Below are 24,812 nucleotides of genomic sequence, written 5' to 3' on the forward strand. Positions count from 1 at the left end.
TTCTAAAAAATAAAACAGACAAAAGACACATTAAAATCTAAATTTCAGGTATTTAATCACAAAGAGATTCCCAAACGAGACCACCATAAGAGTGCAAGGAAGGAAAAAGGCAAGAAGAAAAATGGTAGACTACATGCTTCATCTTACAAAATCGTCATGTAGACACTTTTGGATCCATATATCTACCATACAGTGTCAAGAAAGAGACGAATATGCCACGTATGAGTATCCACAGAGGGTACTAAATCTCGAACCCTCATGCTCAAGGGTCACCAGGATGTAGAAACAGATAAGTAGTAGTGTAACCATCTTGTGTGAAAAGGTAGCAACACTAAACAAAAAATAACAAAACACAATTGCTGAAGTATAACAGCAGATGAAGGTGCCACACCAGATAAGTAAAATTTCTGGTGGCACAAAGAGGCTGTGTAAATATAATGGTACATAACAATGTTACACTTGGTGGTTACGATAAAGGCTCATCACCTCCCGCTGGGCGGGTTTTCAGCAGACAGTACAGCGTGTGTACAGTCTGTCAGTGGACTGATAAGGCTGTTTCTGAGCGATCCGCTGGCAGAGGTGCCAAGCTCCGTTTGGACTCCGTGCTGTTTTTGCTCCGGTTATTTATTGCCTGATGAAGCGGGATTTTGCCTGCGAAACGCGTTGCAACTTGTACTAGGAGTATGTAAATAAATTGCTTTTTGACCATAATTGACAGTACTTTTGTCTGTTTTGGGGTTGGCTGGTCCTCCACCGCATCCCAAATGTTTTAAACATTTTAGAGTGTTTTTATCCTACTGGCGCCTCTGTACAACTTTACATAATTAGCATACAGAGGCTGGGTCTGCATATAATACCCAGCCTCTGTTGAAATACAGTTCCCCCCAGTACCCCTCCCCCCCCCCCCCCCCTGCGCTCTGCTATGCCCCCATAAATCAATCGCTGTGCTGGCCACACACAGCGTGTCGCAGCCGGCTGTTTATATCTGAAGCGTTAGTCTCTTCCGCTCCCCCGCCTCCTCCATAACGCCGCTCCCCGCCTGCGTCCCTTCCTTCCAGTCAGCGGGGAGGAAAGGGACGCAGGCGGGGACCGGCGCTATGGAGGAGGCGGGGGAGCTGCTGAGACTGACACTTCACATGTAAACAGCCGGCTGCGACACGCTGTGTGTCACCAGCACGGCGATTGATTTATAGGGGCATAGCAGAGCGCATGTGGGGGGGGACTGGGGGGAACTGTATAGCAACAGAGGCTGGGTATTATATGCAGACCCAGCCTCTGTATGCTAATTGGATTCTTAGAACCCACCTCGGGTTCTCTTTAAAGGGGCAATATGGCTAAAATTGTAACATTTTAAATATGTGCAAACATATACAAATAAGTACATTTTTTTTTCCAGAGTAAAATGAGCCTTAAATTACTTTTCTCTTATGTTGCTGTCACTTACAGTAGGTAGTAGAAATCTCACAGAAGTGACAGGTTTTGGACTAGTCCATCTCTTCATAGGGGATTCTCAGCAAGGCTTTTATTCGTTATAAAGATATTCCCTAAAAAGGATTTAAACAATGATGCTAGCCAGCTTCCTTCTTCGCTACACAGTTTTTTGGCAGTTGGACAGAGCAACTGCCATTCACTAAGTGCTTTTGAAAATAAATAAATCCCTGAGAACCCCCTTTGAAGAGATGGACTAGTCCAAAACCTGTCGCTTCTGTCAGTTTTCCAGTACCTACTGTAAATGACTGCAACATAGGAGAAAAGTAATGTATGGCTCATTTTACTCTGGTAAAAACATACTTCTTATTTGTATATGTTTGCACATATTTAAAATTTTACAATTTTTTTGCCATAGTGCCCCTTTAAATATTGTGGCCAGCATCTTCCTATTCTAACTGCGCATGTGTAAAACTGACATGCATGGAGATGGCTGCCAATGAGGAGGGAAGCACCTCCATACATCGGCATAGTGTTGGAACGCACTGGGCAGAAGTATGAGAAACCGGAAATGACCTCAGCCAAATCTGGAAATGACGTCTGACGTTCACCGCGATCGGCCGCAGCATAGTGTATGACAATACAGCCACGCTGGAACGTGGAAGGTAAATACAAAGGGGCAAAGCTGATGTTAGACGCTCGCCGCAGCAGCCTAAGCGGCCGCAGCATAGCGTAATAGAGCCACGCTGGAACGTGGAAGGTAAATATAAAGGGACAAAGCTGGGACGCAGGAAGTGACTGAGGGAACAGCGCTGAAGCGCATTAGATAAATACATTATTGAGGTGCATAGAATATGTAAATTATTGGCACCCAAGGTGGCCAAATAATGAAAATATGCACAATACAGGGAAAAGACACGTGGGTTATTTAGATACAAATCCCAATCACAGATCACGTGGAACCTCAAAATTCAAAAGGACACCTGACACAGGAAAATCCAAAAGGTCCACTGTCTAATCATGTAGGTGCCTGCCAATAACATACAGTGACATAAATACAGACCAAAAAAACTAGTTCTATGTGTAAGAGCTGTCTAGTCCCAAAGCAGGCTCCAACCACAGAATAGCCCTAGGGCCATCTAATGTCCCCCAAGCAAAATCCTACCGGGACTGAGAAAATAGTATAAAATAAATCACCACATAATAATGATGCAGACTGGGGTCCCATACGTGTGCAAGGGGGAAAAAGGTCCATTAGCCATCCAAGTCATCCCCACACCATAAAGACTGCTGTGGCCTGTTGAGACAAAAAAAAGAAAAATATTAATGAAGAAGGAATAACACAAAAATAGTTAGTTACTGAGGTCTATATTCCAAATTCATTCCTCCTAATGGGGTCATAGTCCTGTAAAAGTCTGATCCAATATGCCTCCTTATGGAGAAGCAAAGCCTTTCTGTCCCCTCCTCTCCTTGGGGGAGCTACAATGTCTAAAACACAAAAGCGTAACTGGTTGGCGGCATGGCCCATTTCCAAAAAATGCTGGGCGACAGGGGAGTGACAGTCCACCTCCTCCCTTCTCAAAACTAGGCGGATGGCCACGTTGATTTTGGACCTATTCGCTCCTTTACTGGCCTTGTTGTTTCCCCCACATACATTTTCCCACATGGGCATTTGAGACCATGTACTACATGGGCTGTATCACAGGTTGCAAAATGTTTGAACTTGATAGGGAAACCTCTCGTGGGATGATTGATACTTCTCCCTTTAAGGACCAGTTGGCAGCATGTGCACTGTAAACATGGGAAGGTACCCTTACGCAAAGGGGCCAGTTGTCTCTGAGGATTTACTCTAGTAGAGCCAATGTCCGCTCTAATAAGGTGGTCTCGAATGGACCGAGCTCTTTTATAGGCCATCATGGGAATCATTCTGAAAGACGGAATATCTGCACCAATAGATTTCAGAATGGGCCAATGCCGCCTAACCACAGACGCAATGTCCTTTTTTGAAGGACAATAGTTCTCTCTAAACAAACAAAAGCTTCAAGCATTAGCCACACCACTTTCATCTGCCCCTGTGAATAAGCCCTTAGACCTGGAACCCACTAGCAGTACATTACTAAGGCATTTCCAAGTTCTTGAAAAGCTCTTGCTAATGTAATGCTATGGGTGTGATCCTACTTGAAAAATGTGATTTAATAAAAATCCCACATAGTATTGCATTAGCAAGAGCTTTTCAAATCACTAGCGCTTAGAAAAGGCAGCTGGTGGGTTTGAGCACTTATGGTGGGTGCAGCAGAGTACACCAGGAAACCTGAGTTACAGTAGCGGATAGTGTCTGAGCTCCCAATGATGTAGCATGTCTGTGTTGTGGTGATACATAGTATCAGAATGTGACAGGACTGGTTATCCTATGTCTGAACACTGTGGAAATGTTACCTCACACATTCTCTGTAGAGAATGAAAAGCTTCCTTTTTTTCTGTTCCTAGAATACCTGTCACGTCTTGAATTTCATTTGTTATTGTCAGTTACTGGATGACTTTTTACTCAAAATGTTACTGCTTTTGTTATGGTGTATAATCAGCATTGCACGGTGGTGTTTTGGTCATTGAGCATTTGATGTCTCTCTCCCCTTCCCTCTGCAATGCTGACCACAAACAGCTAGGCTGAGTTCACAGTGGAAGTGGTGTTATGTTCCTTGTAAAAACAGGAACACAATGGAGGGGAAAAGTCACATTGCATGTTATGCATGGATTGCATACAGTCAATAAACGGTGTTAATGCAGCCATTATGCTCTAACATACTGGATGCTCCATGTTGGGATACCAGTCTGTTGGAATGCATTGCATTAGATGCACTCTAAACCTTGCATAGACTTAAAATTGCAGAATGCCTTCACTACATTGAACCGCAACACCCCTCTGTGAACGTAGTTAATGTGGGAATATGACTGAATATTGACACAGGAAGACAGTTTTGCGCACCCAGGAGACGAGATAATAGGAAATCAATGGTACAGAAAATATCTGAACAAGGCACAAAACTTTGCAAGGCTGTGTATTTTCTGGCAAGTTGTTTGGCGGGTAAAATAGTTCAAAAACGTTTGCATTCTATCCAAACCCAAATAAACTTTTGGAGTGTAAGAACCGGCTGTCATAATATTTGGTGCTGCAGAGCGCCTCCTGCAGATGGGCGAGGGGGTGGATCAGGGCCGGGCCGAGGCATAGGCTGGAGAGGCTCCAGCCTCAGGGTGCAGTGTAGGAGGGGGCGCACAATTCATTCAGCTGTCATTCCTAATTGTGTTTGAAGCAGAAAGAAATAAGAAAAGGAGATACAGAATCTGAAAAGACTCTTGAAGGTTATAGATGTAAAGAGAGAAATGCCAAGTGATGCACTCTCTTCCAGTAGATTAGTGCGTCTGCACTCACAGAAACAAGACTGCACAGCTTTAAGTCTGTAATGTACCAGGGGATTTGCACGCAGAATTCATTTAATTGGAAGATACCTGCAAATCTTTTTGGAAAGCCAAATTACAGTGTTTTTAAAAGTAACTTCAGCTCCGTCTTCTGACTGCACCGAACTTACGGACTGTGTGACGCTATAGCCGTAATTCCTATTACGGTCTATGGTGGTGCCAGCTGCGCTCAAATCTCCTCCGCTGTTATTACATCGCTTGTCTCAAACTGGGTGATGTAGTACCCTGGTGCATCTCGAGCACCTCTCCCAGGGGTGCTTCAGCTTTCATCCCCATACTTTGTGCATTGCCATCAGGTAATGTGACAGCATATTAATATACAACGTGGCTGCATTACCTGCAAGTTATCCTTTAGTCCCGTCAGCTGTGATTGAAGTTGGACATCTTTGGAATCGGGGTGGAGCGAGGGATCAATGCAGCTTGGCCTGGATAGGTAAGGAAAGGTTTGTCCAGCTAATGTGGGTCACTTACAATGTGGTGCTGAGGTAATGATGCATAATTAAATGGGAGTTACTAACTGCAGTCTCCATGTGGGGAAATGTCTATGTGCTCTACAAGATTGACTCTTTATCCTTGTCATGTGCATTCAGGGGGAATGCTGGCTAATGGGGGTCTCTAATTATTTGGACTGTGTTCTGCCTGATTGGGGGAATCAATGGCTATTTGGAGGGGGTAATGCTGCACGGGATTGCTGCCAGGGGGTGATCATTGATTATTTGGAGAGCGGATGCTGCTTAAAGAGGACCTCCCAGAGTGAAAACGAAAATCTGGCAGCCTGCAAGTAAAAGAAAGTTATATCTACCCGAGAAGTCTTGTCCCGAAGTCCCTGCATCACCCGACTTCCGGCGCCTGGCCCCGCCTCCTCTCACTCTGCAGAGAAAAATGGTTTTCTCTGCTGAGAGGAGGCGGGGCCTGGCGCCGGAAGTCGGGTGATGCAGGGACTTTGGGACGCCATCGCGGGACAAGACTTCTCAGGTAAATATAACTTTCTTTTGCTTGCAGGCTGCCAGATTTTCGTTTTCACTCTGGAGGTCCTCTTTTTAATAGGAATCACTGGGGGGGGGGGGGGCACTGCCTATTAAGGGTCATAATGTAATTTCGGTAGTATTTGCCAAGAGGTGCCTTAAAAAAAATTCAAAGCCATTAAAGACAAAAACTGACACCAGGGGCTTCTACCGGCCCCCTGCAGCTGTCCTGTCCCGCGCCGTCGATGGTCACGGTCCAATTATTCGTCTCACTAGACCAAGGGTGTCAAACTCAAATAGACAGAGGGCCAAAATGGAAAAACTTAGACCAGGTCGAAGGCCAACAGTCATATTTAAACCCAACCCCCCCCCCTCCTCCTCATTTAGAATGATCGCATATCACCTGACAATTTGCCCCTGCATGCTATAGCCGCGGTGGAAACAAACTCACCCCTTAGTATAGGTAGGTAGGTAGCCAGTAAGGTGTAGGTGCCCCCAGTATAGGTAGCAAGGCATAGGTGCACCCAGTATAGGTCAGCTAGGTAGGTGCCCCCAGTATAGGTAGACTGGCATAGGTTCACCCAGTATAGGTTAGCTAGATAGGTGCCCTCAGTATGGGTAGACAGGCATAGGTGCACAGAGTATAAGGTAGTCAGGCATAGGTGCATCCAGTATAGGTTAGCTAGGTAGGTGCCCCCCCCCCCCCCCAGTACAGGTTAGTCAGGCATAGGTGGACCCAGTATATGTTAGCTAGGTAAATGCCCTCAGTAGGTTGGCTAGGTAGGTGCCCAGTATAGGTTAGTCAGGCATAGGTGGACTATATGTTAGCTAGGTAAATGCCCCCAGTGTAGGTTAGCTAGGTAAATGTCCCCAGTGTAGGTTAGCTAGGTAAATGTCCCCAGTGTAGGTTAGCTGGGTAAATGCCCTAAGTATAGGTTAGCTGGGTAAATGCCCCCAGTATAGGTTAGCTGGGTAAATGCCCCCAGTAGAGGTTAGCTGGGTAAATGCCCCCAATATAGGTTAGCTGGGGAAATACCCCCAGTATAGGTTAGCTGGGGAAATGCCCCAGTATAGGTTAGCTGGGGAAATGCCCCCAGTATAGGTTAGCTGGGTAAATGCCCTCAGTATAGGTTAGCTGGGTAAATGCCCTCAGTATAGGTTAGCTGGGTAAATGCCCTCAGTATAGGTTAGCTGGGTAAATGCCCTCAGTATAGGTTAGCTGGGTAAATGCCCTCAGTATAGGTTAGCTGGGTAAATGCCCTCAGTATAGGTTAGCTGGGTAAATGCCCCCAGTATAGGTTAGCTGGGTAAATGCCCCCAGTATAGGTTAGCTGGGTAAATGCCCCCAGTATAGGTTAGCTGGGTAAATGCCCCCAGTATAGGTTAGATAGGTAAATGCCCCCAGTATAAGTTGGCTAGGTAAATGCCCCCAGTATAGGTTGGCTAGGTAAATGCCCCCAGTATAGGTTGGCTAGGTAAATGCCCCCAGTATAGGTTGGCTAGGTAAATGCACCCAGTGTAGGTCAGCTGGGTAAATGCCCCCAGTGTAGGTCAGCTGGGTAAATGCCCCCAGTGTAGGTTAGCTGGGTAAATGCCCCCAGTGTAGGTTAGCTAGGTAAATGCCCCCAGTGTAGGTTAGCTAGGTAAATGCCCCCAGTGTAGGTTAGCTAGGTAAATGCCCCCAGTGTAGGTTAGCTAGGTAAATGCCCCCAGTGCAGGTTAGCTAGGTAAATGCCCCCAGTGTAGGTTAGCTAGGTAAATGCCCCCAGTGTAGGTTAGCTAGGTAAATGCCCCCAGTGTAGGTTAGCTAGGTAAATGCCCCCAGTGTAGGTTAGCTAGGTAAATGCCCCCAGTGTAGGTTAGCTAGGTAAATGCCCCCAGTGTAGGTTAGCTGGGTAAATGCCCCCAGTGCAGGTTAGCTGGGTAAATGCCCCCAGTGCAGGTTAGCTGGGTAAATGCCCCCAGTGCAGGTTAGCTGGGTAAATGCCCCCAGTGCAGGTTAGCTAGGTAAATGCCCCCAGTGCAGGTTAGCTAGGTAAATGCCCCCAGTGCAGGTTAGCTAGGTAAATGCCCCCAGTGCAGGTTAGCTAGGTAAATGCCCCCAGTGCAGGTCAGCTAGGTAAATGCCCCCAGTGCAGGTCAGCTAGGTAAATGCCCCCAGTGCAGGTTAGCTAGGTAAATGCCCCCAGTGCAGGTTAGCTAGGTAAATGCCCCCAGTGCAGGTTAGCAAGGTAAATGCCCCCAGTGCAGGTTAGCTAGGTAAATGCCCCCTGTCAGGAATATAGCAGCTAGTTATGAGGTTAAGGGTAAGACAGGGACATATGTTGTCATTTTTCTGTCTGCTATATATTTTGTCAGAGGTGTATGTCAGCCAGCCTGGCTTTTGGAAGGTGTCACCTGGATAATGTCTGTATGTAGATTAAAACAGTCATTCAGGGCAGAGATCAAGGGAACTGCCATTGTCTTCATTGAATAGACCAGTCACCTTCAATAGGCAAAGGAACCTGGACAGTAATTAGGAACTGTCTACCTAGCCACTAGCCAGGAAACACTTAGACAATTACCCGACCAGGTTGAAGCCCACACAGGCGTTCGGCTACCTCTTAGTAAATGCCCCCATTATAGGTTAGCTAGGTAGGTGCCCAGTATAGGTTAGCTAGGTAAATGCCCCCAGTGCAGGTTAGCTAGGTAAATGCCCCCAGTGCAGGTTAGCTAGGTAAATGCCCCCAGTGCAGGTTAGCTAGGTAAATGCCCCCAGTGCAGGTTAGCTAGGTAAATGCCCCCAGTGCAGGTTAGCTAGGTAGATGCCCCCAGTGCAGGTTAGCTAGGTAGATGCCCCCAGTGCAGGTTAGCTAGGTAGATGCCCCCAGTGCAGGTTAGCTAGGGAAATGCCCCCAGTGCAGGTTAGCTAGGGAAATGCCCCCAGTGCAGGTTAGCTAGGGAAATGCCCCCAGTGCAGGTTAGCTAGGGAAATGCCCCCAGTGCAGGTTAGCTAGGGAAATGCCCCCAGTGCAGGTTAGCTAGGTAAATGCCCCCAGTGCAGGTTAGCTAGGGAAATGCCCCCCAGTGCAGGTTAGCTAGGTAGGTGCCCAGTATAGGTTAGCTAGGTAAATGCCCCCAGTGTAGGTTAGCTAAGTAGGTGCCCAGTATAGGTTAGCTAGGTAAATGCCCCCATTATAGGTTAGCTAGGTAGGTGCCCAGTATAGGTTAGCTAGGTAAATGCCCTCAGCAGGTAGCCCACCTTAGTCTACCCCTCCTTCCCCAGCCTCCGCTCGTTTACCTCTTGGAGTCGGCGGCCCATCCTGTATTGAAGTCCGCTACCCCGATCCTCTTCGCTGCATGCCTGGCGGCGCGGCATGCAGCACAGGCATCAGCAGTGACGCTAAAACAGAAGAGCGTCTCCCCAGATAACATTACGTATACAGGAAATACATCCTGTATACGCGCCTATTATAGCGGTGCCGCTCTGCTGTCTTCCCGTCACAGCTGATTCCTGTGCTGCATGTTCGGCGGCGAAGAGGATCAGGGGAGCAGACTTCAGTGCAGGAAGAGCCGCCGACTCCAGGAGATAAAGGAGCTGGCGGACAAGGAGGAAGAGACCCCTTCCTCCAGACGCATCCAGGGGCGGAGCAAGGGAGTGATGGAGCGTAGCCGAGCTCTATCACTAGAACAGGAGGGAGGGCAGTGCAAGCGTCAAGGGGCGGCAAGAAAAGATGATGGGCGGAGCCGAGAGCGTGGCCGCGGGCCAAAATCAATGTTAATCAGAAAAGCGCTGGAAGGCCAAGTTTGACACTGAGCCGCCACTCGCAACTGAGCTCCCGCTTGCGTCTCCAGAAGCTTACTGCACAGACGCCGCACAAAGTTTTCTCCTCCACAGGCCTGAGCGAGGACGCACGTGGCTGCGCAGGCTCAGTTGCATTTGTCTAGTTAGATGAATAATTGGACCGTGACCGGCGGCGGGAACAGAGGATCGTAGAGGACGGTGCAGGACCGGACAGCTGCAGGGGGCCGGTTAAGCCCCAGGTAAGTGTCAGTTTTTGTTTTTAAAAAGATGCACAGAACCCACTGCGTTTTTGTAAAAAGCGCTTTTCTGGCACAAATCAGGAAGTGATCTCTTTGACCCTGTTCCCCGCCGCCTTTCACGGTCCAATTATTCGTCTAACTAGATGAATGCAACTGAGCCTGCGCAGCCGCACGCGTCCTCGCTCCCGCTCGCTTCTCTGGGAGGAGAAAACTTCATGCTGCATCTGCGCAATAAGCTGCTGAAGGCGGGAGCTAGAACGTGCATGGTCATAGTGGCTCAGTTGCATTTGTCTAGTGATATGAATAATTGAACCGAGACCGGCGGCGGGGAACGGAGGATCGTAGAGAATGGTGCAGGACAGCTGCAGGGGGCCGGTTAAGCCCCAGGTAAGTGTCAGTTTTTGTTTTTAAAAAGATACACCGAACCTCTTTGAGGCCCAATTCACAACTTAAAACGAAAGCTCAAACGCAAGCGTTTTTGTGCTTTTCTTTTTTTCCCCCCTCCCGGCGCTCCACTGCGCGCTGCGTTTTTGTAAAAAGCGCTTTTCTAAGCGCTTTTTCAGAGCGGTTTTGTAATTCACTCCCTGGTGCAAGTCCGGAAGTGAAATCTTTGAGCCGGAAAAGAATAAATATAATGTATAACTGATTTTGTGAGTTTTTTGCCTCTACCTTCCATTATAGCAAAAACGCCCCAAAAATGGTACAGGCACTGTTTTGCTGAGCGGATCGTAAATGAACCGCTCAGCTGTGAACTCTCTCACTACAATGAGGATTTAATAAAAAAAAAAAAAATAAATAAAAAAAAAATATATATATATATATATATATTTTATTATAAAGAGAGCCCGAGGTGGGTTTGAAGAATATTATCTGCATACAGAGGCTGAATCTGCCTATACAGCCCAGCCTCTGTTGCTATCCCAAACCCCCCTAAGGTCCCCCTGCACTCTGCAATCCCTCATAAATCACAGCCACGCTGCTGACAAACAGCTTGTCAGAGCTGGCTGTGTTTATCTCTATAGTGTCAGTCTGCTGCTCTCCCCGCCTCCTGCAGAACTCCAGTACCCGCCTGCATCCCTTCCCTCCCTGCTGATTGGAGGGAAGGGACGGGGGCAGGGACCGGAGCTATGCAGGAGGCGGGGGAGCTGCTGAGACTGACACTACAGATGTAAACACAGCCTTACAGCACGGCTGTGATTTATGAGGGATTGCAGAGTGCAGGGGGACCTTAGTGGGGTTTGGGATAGCAACAGAGGCTGCGCTGTATAGGCAGATCCAGCCTCTGTATGCAGATAACATTCTTTAAACACACCTCGGGTTCTCTTTAAGCTGTATATCTTGGATTTTACTAAGAATATCCATAGAGTCCCGGGTGTAGGAATCTAAGGAGGCAACGTGGGGCTGGAGAAAGAAATCCAATATGAGAACAACATTTCTCGTTCAAGCTGCCAATTCCTGACACAATCGGTCGGCCAGGAGGTTTATGGCAGCTTTTATGGATCTTGGGAAGTATATAGAACGTCGGCACTTATATGTAAATTGCACAGTATCCTTGACAGTTGGGAATTTATATAGGGTGATGTTGTATGCACATGTGTATTTGCTTGTTGTTTAAAGAGGAACTGTCGCGAAAGTCTTAAAATGTAAAACACATACAAATACAGTGGTGTGAAAAACTATTTGCCCCCTTCCTGATTTCTTATTCTTTTGCATGTTTGTCACACTTAAATGTTTCTGCTCATCAAAAACCGTTAACTATTAGTCAAAGATAACATAATTGAACACAAAATGCAGTTTTAAGTGATGGTTTTTATTATTCAGTGAGAAAAAAACTCCAAATCTACATGGCCCTGTGTGAAAAAGTGATTGCCCCCCTTGTTAAAAAAATAACTTAATTGTGGTTTATCACACCTAAGTTCAATGTATGTAGTCACCCCCAGGCCTGATTACTGCCACACCTGTTTCAATCAAGAAATCACTTAAATAGGAGCTATCTGACACAGAGAAGTAGACCAAAAGCACCTCAAAAGCTAGACATCATGCCAAGATCCAAAGAAATTCAGGAACAAATGTGAACAAAAGTACTGCAATTGAGAGCTATCAGTCTGGTAAAGGTTATAAAGCCATTCCTAAAGCTTTGGGACTCCAGCGAACCACAGTGAGAGCCATTATCCACAAATGGCAAAAACATGGAACAGTGATGAACCTTCCCAGGAGTGGCCGGCCGACCAAAACTACTCCAAGAGCGCAGAGAAAACTAATCCGAGAGGCCACAAAAGACCCCAGGACAACATCTAAAGAACTGCAGGCCTCACTTGCCTCAATTAAGGTCAGTGTTCACGACTCCACCATAAGAAAGAGACTGGGCAAAAACGGCCTGCATGGCAGATATCCAAGGCGCAAACCACATTTAAGCAAAATGAACATTAAGGCTCGTCTCAATTTTGCTAATAAACATCTCAATGAATGCCAAGACTTTGGGGAAAATACCTTGTGGACCGATGAGACAAAAGTTGAACTTTTTGGAAGGTGCGTGTCCCGTTACATCTGGCGTAGAAGTAACACAGCATTTCAGCAAAAGAACATCATACCAACAGTAAAATATGGTGGTGGTAGTGTGATGGTCTGGGGTTGTTTTGCTGCTTCAGGACATGGAAAGCTTGCTGTGATAGATGGAACCATGAATTCTACTGTCTCCCAAAAAATCCTGAAGGAGAATGTCCGGCCATCTGTTCGTCAACTCAAGCTGAAGAGATCTTGGGTGCTGCAGCAGGACAATGACCCAAAAACACACCAGCAAATCTACCTCTGAATGGCTGAAGAAAAACAAAATGAAGACTTTGGAGTGGCCTAGTCAAAGTCCTGACCTGAATCCTATTGAAATGTTGTGGCATGACCCTAAAAAGGCGGTTCATGCTAGAAAACCCTCAAATAAAGCTGAATTACAACAATTCTGCAAAGATGAGTGGGCCAAAATTCCTCCAGAGCGCTGTAAAAGACTCGTTGCAAGTTATCGCAAACGCTTGATTGCAGTTATTGCTGCTAAGGGTGGCCCAACCAGTTATTATGTTCAGGGGGCAATTTCTTTTTCACACAGGAGCATGTAGGTTTTGAGTTTTTTTTTCTCACTAAATAATAAAAACCATCATTTAAAAACTGCATTTTGTGTTCAATTATGTTATCTTTGACTAATAGTTAACGGTTTTTGATGAGCAGAAACATTTAAGTGTGACAAACATGCAAAAGAATAAGAAATCAGGAAGGGGACTGTTAAAGGAAATAAACTTACTCAATGAGACTCCTCCATTTCGTGCCAATGAAAATGAAATCTTTATTCACTCAGCTGAGGACCCTTTTATATACCAGCATTTATGAAAGGAGAAACAGGCTAGCTGCAGCCCGGCTAGTCACAAAAGGGTGGAGACTTCCTTCACCTGCTGATCTTTATACCCCAGTTAACATGCTAATATATTCCTCCCTCCAAACAGTCTGTAATCCCATAAGTCCAATGAGCAATGTCCAGTTTCTTCTTTTGGGTGTGTCCGGCCCACCTCTGTGTCCTTCATAAATAATTTTAGAAGTCAACAGGAACAAGAAATCTTCTGTTCACCAGTTTCCTGTTTCGTTTCTCTCACCTTCAGGAAACTGGTTTAGACTGGCCCCTTCAACCTGCTCATTCTGCGCCTGGCACAGAATGACACTGGGGGGAGGTTTTGAAGGTTGTTCTGGTCTTTTACTGTGAAGGAATATAGAAAGCTGTGCACAGTGAATGGTTCAAAACATATATTCAGTGATATCGTGAAAACTCCTTGGTTAACTTAAAGTGTCACTCTAACACAATAATCTAATCTTGTGCATGTGGACTATATAGTCACATAGGTTACACAGGATATACAGAATATACAGAGTATATATAAAGATTAACAGATTAATTATAAAATTCTTTCCACAGGACAAATAGTTTTTCACACCACTGTAAGTATATTTCTCCCAGAGTAAAATGAGCCATAAATTACTTTTCTCCTATGTTGCTGTCACTTACACTAAGCAGTAGAAATCTGACATTACCGACAGATTTTGGACTAGCCCATCTTCTCATAGGGGGTTCTCAGGGTTTTCTTTATTTTTAAAAGCACGTAGTGAATGGCAGTTGCTCCGTCCAACTGCCAAAATAGTGTGCAGGGAGGCTGGCCAGCATCTTTGTATTAATCATTTTCAGGGAATACTCTATAATAAAACCTGTCCCTGCGTAATACTGTTTCCCTGTCTGTGTGTCCCTGGCTTTTTTGTACTGAGCATGTGCGCAGCCAGGGCAGTTAGGACACAGGGCCGGACCTGACAGTTTGCTGTCTGTGGTTAAAGAAAAACTCCAACCTAGAATTGAACTTTATCCCAATCAGTAGCTGATACCCCCTTTTACATGAGAAATATGATTTTCACAAACAGACCATCAGAGGGCGCTGTATGACTGATTTTGTGCTGAAACCCCTCCCACAAGAAGCTCTGAGTACCGCGGTACTCTGGGCAAACTGCCACAATGTAACAATGTTCACAGACAGGAATTAGCTGTTTACAGCTGTTTCTAACAGCCAAAACAGCTAGGAGCAGCTACATAACCTGCCCACAGTAAAAATGTCACCATGTAATACATGTCCGAATATGAATCTGGGAGAGGAAAGATTTTACAATGAGCAAACACTGACTAAATCATTTATACATAATTATGGTAAAAAATGAAGCACTTTTTTACTACATTATTTTCAATGGAGTTCCTCTTTAACCCTCTGGCAGATAATCCCGACACTGCATCGGGGTGAAAAGAAATGCCCATTTAGATAATCCCGATACAGTGTCGGGGTAAAAAAAAAAAGTTTCCCAGCACTTTACCATGGGTTGCCCTGGTACAGGGTGCGCAGTCCCCGTTCTCCGGACGGTCCCCAGTGTGTCTGATGCCTTCTGGCCGTCCTGAGCCTTCCGATCCCGCCCTCCGATCCCGTCCTCTGGTCCCCTCCGGTTCCTCCGTCGCATCTCTTTCCGCTTCTCTTTCCACCCTCTTGTGCCTTCCGATCCTGTCCCCTGGGCCTTCCGATCCCGTCCTCTGGGCCACCGATCCCGTCCTCTGGGCCACCGATCCCGTCCTCTGGTCCCCTCCGGTCCCTCCTCCTTTCGCGTCTCCTTTAGCGCAGTGACGTCGCACGTGAAGTCGACGCTAGGGGGCGCGGCGGTAAATTGGAATTTGTATTGGATTGAATACACATGTATCCAATCCAATACACAGTAAAAAATAACAAGTTTGAAAGTATAAATAAAATGACACAAAGAAAAAAAAAAAACACCATTTGCTGTTTGGATTTTGCTGGTGACACTTGCACTGATATTTCTGCTGATTTTTCTGGTTTTGACCCTTGCTTGGACTATCGACTATTCTATCGACTGCCGCCTGGATTTGACCCTTGCTTTTTGATAACGACGACGCTTTGATTGCCACCTGGATTGACCCTTGCTCCGAATAACTACTACGTTTTGCCCTGTAATGGCTTCCAGCTCCCGTAGACGCCTCTCCCCGCGAACCCTGATGCAGGAGTTTGATGACAGCGAGGATGAGCAGCTGTTATTCTCAGACTCAAGTGACAGCTATGTGGCGAACATGTCATCATCTGACTCAGAGTCTGACAGCGATGACTTCACCGAAGAGGTTGAGAGCATCCGCACATGGATCGCTAAAGACCCTACCCAGAATAATCCTGCCCCCCCCCCGCGATTCCCATTTACAGGCGAACCCGGCCAAAAAGTTCCCTGTGATCCTAACCCCCTGGCCTATTTGAAACTTTTTTTGGACGAGGCCATAATCCAAATTATAGTGGAGGAGACCAACCGCTATGCGGAACAGCAGCCTGGTCCATTCAGGAGGTTTGCTAGGGGAAAAAGGTGGGAACCAGTCACCCAGGATGATATATGGCTATTCCTGGCCATCCTCATCCTCCAAGGGGTTGTGGGGAAACCCCGCCAGACATCATATTGGAGCACCAACCGACTGATTGCTACACCTTTTTTTGCGACTGTCATGTCAGAAAACAGATTTAGCCTCATCATGAAAAACCTGCATTTCATGAATAATGAGACCTTTGATGAGGCCACCCATCCTGCCCCCAAACTGTGAAAGATCTACGACCTATTTCAAATGGTCATACGCAAATTTCAGTCCGTGTATGTTCCTAGAAAGAGACGTTAGCGTAGATGAAAGCCTAATGGCGTATAAGGGGAGACTTGCCTGGAAACAGTATATCTCTTCCAAGCGTGCCAGATTTGGGATGAAATCGTTTGTATTGTGCGAATCTAATTCCGGATATATTTGGAATGCCATTATATACACTGGTAAAGGCACACAATTTGACCCCAGCTACAGCCAGTTTGGCCTTGCATCTGCCTCTGTGCTCTCCCTCATTTCACAGCTTCTTGGTCAGGGATATTGCCTGACCACAGATAATTACTACACCTCCCCTGAACTATATGAACACCTCATCAGACACAAGACTGATTCATATGGAACTGTCCGGCCTAACCGTCGCAATCTGCCATCAGCCTTTTCAGCTCAGAAGCTGAAGCCAGGGGAAATCACAGCATGGCAGAAGGGTAAACTGATGGCCCTCCGCTGGAAGGACAAGAAAGATGTTTCCGTTTTGTCAACAGTCCATAACACTGACACTGCTGCAGCCAAGAATCGTGCTGGGAAGACAATCCAGAAACCCCAGGTCATTCTGGATTATAATCAGACAATGGGTGGGGTGGACCGTGCTGACCAGTGCATAACATTCTACCCCGTTGTGCGCAAACAGCAGCGCAAATATTACAAGAAAATCTTTAGACATCTGGTGGAGCAGTGTCTTTGGAATTCTTATGTTCTCTACAAGAAACAAAATGACAGGCCTCTTCCTCACTTTGACTACATTTTGAAGGTTTGTGAGGAAATATGCTTACAACATCAGCAACCACAATCTGAGGTGAATAGACCAGGACGTCGTGCCTCCTATGTCGTAAATCCAGTGCTACTAACAGGACGTCATTTTGTAGAGCATGTGCCACCCACTGAGCGCAAAGCAACACCTACCCGCATGTGCGTGGTGTGCTGCTCTAAGAGGGGGCCGAATGGAAAAAAGGTGCGCAAGGAGACGCGCTTTTACTGCCCTGAATGTGACGTAGGACTTTGTGCTGTCCCTTGCTTTAAAATATTTCATACTCAGGAAGTGTATTGATGTTTCAATACTTTTTGTGCTGCAACTCAGTGTTCTCCCCAGGACTAATTAGGTGGGCGGGCCGCCCGGCTGTTTTGAGGCCCCGCCCGGGTGCTATCGAAGGCCCGCCTGCATTTTCACACAGTAGTTGTCCTGCTCTGCCATGTGCCGAATATCCGTGCTTACAGAGCGGATCTTCTTCTGCTTAGCTGCCGCTAGTTTCCGTAGCGCTGCCTGCCTTAGCCATGTGCCGAATATCCACGCTTACAGAGCGGATCTCCTTCTACATAGCTGCCACTCGTTCCCGCAGCGCTGCCAGTCCGGGCAGTCAGTCAGACCTCTAGATCGGCGGCAGCCCGCAGGGATAGGAGAGAGTGGAGCGATGTGTGGTACTGCGCCATAGACTTCACATACAGGAAGTTACATCACTTGTCACGTTCTGTATGTGAAGTCTATGGCGCAGTACCACACATCGCTCCCCTCTCTCCTATCCCTGCGGGCTGCCGCCGATCTAGAGGTCTGACTGACTGCCCGGACTGGCAGCGCTGCGGGAACGAGTGGCAGCTATGTAGAAGGAGATCCGCTCTGTAAGCGTGGATATTCGGCACATGGCTAAGGCAGGCAGCGCTACGGAAACTAGCGGCAGCTAAGCAGAAGAAGATCCGCTCTGTAAGAGCCCCCCTGCCAAGAGGACATTTAGCAGACGACAAAGGCGGGCAGGCAGCGCTGCAGGAACTAGGGAGCACATCCTCCAGTACTTCTCCGCCGTCCGTATATCGGCCTGGCCAGTACTCCCCTGGGCTGCAGCAAGTGTCCAGAATCAGTGGGCTGGGAAGCGGGTCACCAGTTCCAGCATCCCCACTGAATAACTTCACCCCACAACTTCCTTGGGTGCATGTAGCCCGGCAAACGGTAGGAAGGAGTGCTTCGGGGGGGGGGGATACTACATGAAGAAGGGGAGGGGGAGGTGCAAGCACACTGGATCAGGGCAGAGAGGTGCCCTGTACTGCAGGGCATAATCATAGTGGAACAGAATGGTTGTGTAATTATAAATATGTTTGCAGTAATACGTGGCTTGCGATGTGCTGAGCTGCGATGTACTGTGCTGCGATGTACTGTGCTACGATGTAATGTGTGCTGCGATGTACTGTGCTACGATGTAATGTGTGCTGCGATGTAATGTGTGCTGCAATGTACTGTGCTGCGATGTAATGTGTGCTGCGATGTAATGTGTTGCGATGTACTGTGTGCTGCGATGTACTGTGCTGCGATGTAATGTGTGCTGCGATGTACTGTGCTGCGATGTAATGTGTGCTGCGATGTAATGTGTGCTGCGATGTACTGTGCTGCAATGTACTGTGCTGCGATGTACTGTGCTGCGATGTACTGTGCTGCGATGTACTTTGTTGCAATGTATTGTGCTGTGATGTACATGCTGCGATGTACTGCGATGTACTGCGCTGCGATGTACTGTGCTGTGATGTACGTGCTGCAATGTAATGTGCTGTGATGTACGTGCTGCAATGGATTGTGCTGTAATGTAAGGAGGGTGATGGGATGTGATAACTAATAAGATAAAAAGATATGAAGTTTGAAGGTCGGTGCAGTAATATGTGGCTGGTGCTGTATGGGGGCATACTGAAGTGCAGTAATATGTGGAATGTAATAGTGGTGCTGGTGCATAGTGTATGAAATGTGTTTTAAGAGTGCAATAACCTGTTATAAGGAAATAGGACCCAGTATTGTTTGAGATGTCAGGGATGTATAGGGCATGATAGCGGGTGCAGAGGTGCATGGGATGTGATAGGGGGTGCAGGGATGTCCTATGCTGTAAGCATTCCCACCGTTGCGCCCCACCCGGCTACTTTTTCATGCCACCCGGCTAGAAAAAAATCCTGGGGAGAACACTGCAACTACTGCTTGATCTGAATTAAGATGTTTTGTTTACGTATTGTTACTATTAAATGTTTTTTTTTTTCCATGATTTTCATGTTTTATTATTTTATTATGCTTAGGATAAGCACTAGAACCTTGTTTGCTAATGATTTGGTAAGTTACAGGCCTGAAATATTAAAAAAAAAATTCATTGGAAAATTCCATAGACTTTTTTTGGACAGAAATTAAGGGAGAATTGAAACGCCCAGGAGGTTAACAGAGGTTTTCATTGCATTGTGGGAAATAGCAGCTTTTTCCAACTGCCAAGCAAGCAGCTCCCTGTGTGCATATACTTAAGACAGTGGTGGGGAAAGAGCAAGTGGGACGCGTATGTGCGCGCATTGCGGGGGGTAGCGCCTGTGACCTAGTGCCGTTTTGTAACAGGCGGGCCTTTTTACTAGTGTCTTTATAAAGAATAAAGGCCATGCTGAGAATCCCCCATGAAGAGATGGACTAGCCCAAAACCTGTCGGTAATGTCAGATTTCGACTACCTACTGTAAGTGACAGCGACATAGGATAAAAGTAATTCATGGCTCATTTTACTCTGGGAGAAATGTACTTCTTATTTGTATGTGTTTTAAATTTTTTAAGATTTTCGGGGCAGTTCCTCTTTAAATAGCAGTGTATTGACTGAGTGTCTCACCATACTATCTATGTGTTATTCAATTTTGGGGTGAGACATTATAATCATTGAGGCCACTACACTGTTTTTTGGGAGAACAAGCACCTTATATGTAAATTGCACAGTATTCTTGACAGTTGGGAATTCATACATAGGGCGATGTTATATGTACATGTGTATTTGCATGTTCTTTGAATAGCAGTGTATTGACCCAGTGTCTCACCAATCAATTATTTGTTATTCAACATTGGGGTGAGACATCATACTCAATAGGACTAATACGGTTGTTAACTTGATCATGAAATAAACGTTTCGGGGGCCATTTTGTGTTTTTAAATGTTTTGATCTAAATTTTGTTGGTAAATAAAGATATTTTTCTATGTGATGACTGAAGTATAGACCTTTTTTTATTCTACTATATTTATAGATTGGAGGAACTACTGTTTTCTTTTTTGGCTACTGAACTCTCTCATAGGCAATCATTGCACAAGCTTTTTGTGGGCGATTTTTAAAAATCGCCTGCGCTTGGAAAAAAAGGTGGAAAACGACCCTAGCGTGAACAGGCCCTGAGGGTGCCCTCACCAATAAAGTTTGAGAACCACCGCACTAAACATTACTGCATGCAGTAAAGCAGAACATTGATTTTACCAAACATTTTGTGAAATGGCCGTTCATGAAGGCCGTTGCCGCACGGAAAACTGAAATTACCAACTTGTGAGGTAAATACCTCATAAATGTAAATTCACAAAGGTTAGGGCATGTGGCAAAACCAAATGTGTTGTTTGGTATTTATATCCAGCCTGGAGCTCTTGGTAACCAACAAACAGCCATTTGGAAAGCTATACTGTAGAAAGGAGGAAAGCAAAAGAAGAGTAGAAAGCAAAAGATAAAAAATAATGTAAAATATTCAGGAAATCAAGAAATAATAATAAAATTTTCCTAATTTCTCAATACAGTATAATATAGTAATTAAAAATGGTTAATAAGATACAGTTTTGAAGGGATACAAGTTTTGTTAATTTTATGCACCTTAGACTGTCAGTATACCAAAAAAAAAGTGTCTTAGGAAACGTTCACAGTGGGACATTGCATTGTGTTTCCTGTATGACAGGAACGCAATGGAAAGAAAAAGTTGTACCGCATGTTACGTTATGTTGTGTCGCATGCAGTCAATAAAAAGTATATTTCACTGTACCTATTAATGTGCGCATTTAACAGTAATGCAGTTTCACTGTACCTATTGATGCTCACATTTAACAGTAATGCACTGTGTTTCCATAGTACAGCCCATTACACCGCAACACTCCCTCTGCACTGTGAATGTCGGATAGGTGGTACAGTGCAGTGAGATAAGCCGTGTTACAGAGCAGCTGTTAAACCACACCAAAACGAGTCCTAAGTGAATTGAAGCCATAGTCACATTTGTCAGTGCTCACCATTTAACTTTGTATAAGGTGACCAGAACGATTTCTACCTCCATTTTTGTTAATTTTGTGCCTTTCCATTTGCCTAGAGACTTTGTAGCAATTGTATGACAACATAAGTTACATTACAAACAACTGCACCAATCATAACTTGCTAGCTGCTACCACTGATGATTAATTGGGAGGGATGCCACATTTTTATTTTTATAGCAGGTCCCCTTTTATGTATTTATGTATCACTCTTGTGACTGAAGGCTTTGTGGAGAGAGGAAATGATGCTGGATGGGCTAGTTGTCTATTAGAACAATCTGATTTGATTATCTTCCATGTTTACTCCTTGATCCTGTGCTCAGGAGGGACTGGCGGACACATAAATATTTATAGAAAATCCCTGCTTCATCCTTTGTTGCAGCCATGTGCCCCACCTTGCTGTCTCCCCAATTCAGACACTATGATGGCTTTCTTTTTACTTTCTCCTAGGGTCTGAGCAGACAGCACTGGGACTAGAACTGCCATGGAAACCGTCTGGGCCTGCGGGATGGATGGCTGCACCGTGACTGTGGCTCTCATTCTTGGCTTGCTGGGGCTGTTGTACTGGTGAGTGGCAGGCCTGATGCAGCAGGGACATTGCATAATACAGCAGGACACGTCAGCATTCTTGCTCACATTATCATTCTGAGTAAATAAAGTGCTTTATGCTGGCTTATGAATGAAGAATTTCTAAGCTTTCTGCTTGTACCATTACCCAATAACAATGTTTTAGAAGTGTTGAAGCACTGACTTTGATAATAGAGGCTGCAGACAGCACAGATTCTTTCTTGGGGTAGGGCAGTGAGGCTCAACTATGTAGCGGAGCCCGCGTATGTATAGAGGTCAGTATATTCAAATTATTTCAGAAAACCTTTTCATTTTTGTTTTGGATGGTGTAAAAAAGCTTTAGAGCCACGGAGAGATTTATGGGAAAGCCACCAAAGCCATTGCCTAGGGCGGAAGAGTATAAGGGCCCACGCAATAAGGCAGTCAAAATTGCCAAAATGAACGTCCAGCCGCCTGCGTTCCGACAGTTCCTCCACTACAAATTGCCCCTATCCGCAGCAGGCCCAGACCCGCTTTGATCTGCAACAAGAAGCTACAGACTGGGTCAATGGGGTGGCCGGAGGTTCAGCAGGCAGCTTCTCCAGCGCTGCAGCCGGCCCGCTGTCACTTGCAGATGCTCTGCGCCCTTCTCCACCTTAGTTCTGGTCAGTGGTGTGGAGAAGCTGGGAAAGCATGTGACTGACGCAGCGCCACACGTCGGTAGAGAGATTTTGCCTCACTGCTGGGACTGGTGGAAAGGGAGAAACCCCAGAGCACAGGCAATAGCGAGTTCTTTTGCTCTACAGAAGAGCCGGACTATGGGAGAAGAGAAGGAGACCAGGCCATAAACTACGATGCACGAGGGAAAGGTGTGGTAAGCCGCACCACCCTGCATCTACTAGTTCTCAGTCCACCAGCAGCACTACATTCTTGTTCTGGGTCTATTAGATGCAGAGGGACAGCCAGTCAATGTGCATTATTTAAGAGAAAAAAAAAAACCATGTCAGCCTCCATATCTCTCTCACCTCGGGTTGTCTTGAAGGTCCATTCACACTGGCATTAATGGTTAGACAGCATTTCCCAGTACAAACCTGCTGTTCACTTCTTTGCTCACCAGCTCCTTCTGCTTTATGGAGAGGTGAGGGTGAGAACAATAAATGGCAATAGCAGTTGGGGATGTTTTACAGCATGCTTAATCATTAACCACTTGAGGACCACAGTGCTAAACCCCCCCTAAAGACCAGGCTGTTTTTTCTGTAATTGGCCACTGCAGCTTTAAGGCCAAGCTGCAGGGCCGCACAGCACAGCAGAGGAGTGATTTTACCCCCCCCCCCCTTTTCCCCCCAACCATTTTACGTGTCTTATCCTGATTTGTGTTAGACCTGTTCAGTCTCTTTTTATCTACACATCTGCAAGGCCAGGCTTGAAGCACTTGAGTTTTGCCCACTTTCTTTTATGGAAATACTCTAATCCTAGAGTGTAATACTTGTTGGGTATTCCTAACTTATAAATAAATCAAACTGGTGTATCAGTTACTCTGTTAACCTGTTAATCTTACATTTTACTTTTTTCTTTTCAATTTTGATTTTGTTATGTTTTATCTTGGTCTATGCTACAGCTATACAATATCTAAAACACCTAATTTGTTATCTCTCTATTATGCAGGAATCTACAGTATATATCCTTATATACCTTATGTCTAAATATAGTGCTAAAAGTTATTGTTTGAAAAATGTGGTCTTAAAAGATGTACCAATATGTAATGCCAATGGAGATTAACTTCACACTCCTCTGTGTTTTATGCCACAATAAAATGTTTTGAGAAAAAAAAGTAATCCACATATGCAATTAGGTAACATTTTGCAGGACTACCATAATTACTTTTTCTGTCTCTAGGTATTCCACATCAGCCTTTTCTCAGCTCCAGAAAATTGGCATACAGCATCCTAAGCCTAAGCCTTTCATTGGAAATGTCCTGCTCTTTCAGAAGGTGCAATTTTTACTTTTTGTATGTCCCTTCTGAGTGCGTATAAAACATACTGAATATATTCATTAGCAACTTAAAACATTGGTGCAGTTTTAAAGGGTCATTCTAGCTAGGGCCACTCTAGATAAAGCAATGCCAACTGTAAGTAGCATCGGTGCTCCTCACTATATTCCATGCAGTTCTTCATGGTGGGTGGAGTCACTTGCTGGCTGCAACTAAACTTCCCCTGGACAGGAAGATCAGTGAAGCCAGCTGGTCCGGAGACCAGCGCGGAGAAGAAGACAATGGAGACCGGGGGAGTAACGCCGGCCAGATCAGGTAATGTATAGCTGGCGGGCAGGCAGCGGCAGCTCCACCGATTGTGATTGGTTTCATGCTGAAATCGATTCACAATCTGTTTGCAGTAAAGGCAGCCATATGATCCCTCTCTGATCAGATTCGATCAGAGAGGGATTTATCTGTTGGTCGATCTGATGGCAAATCGACCAGTGTATGGCAACCTTTAGACTGTTAATCATACGCGTCTTAAACTTTGTACAGTTGGTCACTTGGTGAGTGGGATTTATATTAAGGAAAGGGTGCCTATCAAAATTCACCTATCAATTTTCAAGGGGAACATTTAACCATTTGGTGACCAGCTGCCTAACCCCCCTTAAGGACCAGGCAAATTTGCATGCCAGGGGGACATTTGGGTGGTCAGGCAGCCGGATCCCCTCTGTGGCTAGCTGGGCTGTGTGTCCCCTGTGTTGGCAGGTGTCCCCCCTGTATGCAGCAGCATTTACTCACCTCCCAGGCTCCAGTGATGAGCCACAGTAGACCCCTCCACTCTTGCCGGTATCCCCGCTCGTACTGCCGGTCAGTTCCGGGTCGCGGCTTGATGATGTCATCAAGTCGGGACCCGGCACTGACGGCAGAGCGAGCGGGGATGCCGGCCAGAGCAGAGGGGAGCGCTGATCATCGTGGGAATGGCAGGAAGGTTGGTGGATCTTCTTCATCCCCCATTCAACCTCCGCATCCGTAACAGGGATCACTACGATCCGCCGGCGATCGTAGTTATCAGCAGCCATACGCAATGGCTGCTGATCACTGATCCCCTCTTGGGTGCCCACGATCGGGGAGAGGAAAAGACGGGTGGCGTAAATCCT

The 24,812-nt window shown here is 46.0% G+C and overlaps 1 protein-coding gene across 1 annotated transcript in view; it reads left to right on the plus strand.

Moving 5' to 3' along the window:
- The window catches only part of TBXAS1 (thromboxane A synthase 1), a 64,122-nt gene that overhangs the window by 13,177 nt on the left and 26,133 nt on the right, over positions 1 to 24,812 (plus strand). The window contains exons 2-3 of the mRNA XM_068277343.1: positions 21,585 to 21,701; positions 23,577 to 23,670. Coding sequence (XP_068133444.1) covers positions 21,619 to 21,701; positions 23,577 to 23,670 — 177 coding nt within the window. The 5' untranslated portion in view covers positions 21,585 to 21,618. The remainder of the gene's footprint in view (positions 1 to 21,584; positions 21,702 to 23,576; positions 23,671 to 24,812) is intronic.

The sequence above is a fragment of the Hyperolius riggenbachi genome, chromosome 3 (assembly GCF_040937935.1).
Source record: "Hyperolius riggenbachi isolate aHypRig1 chromosome 3, aHypRig1.pri, whole genome shotgun sequence".
In the NCBI taxonomy this organism is placed as follows: domain Eukaryota; kingdom Metazoa; phylum Chordata; class Amphibia; order Anura; family Hyperoliidae; genus Hyperolius; species Hyperolius riggenbachi.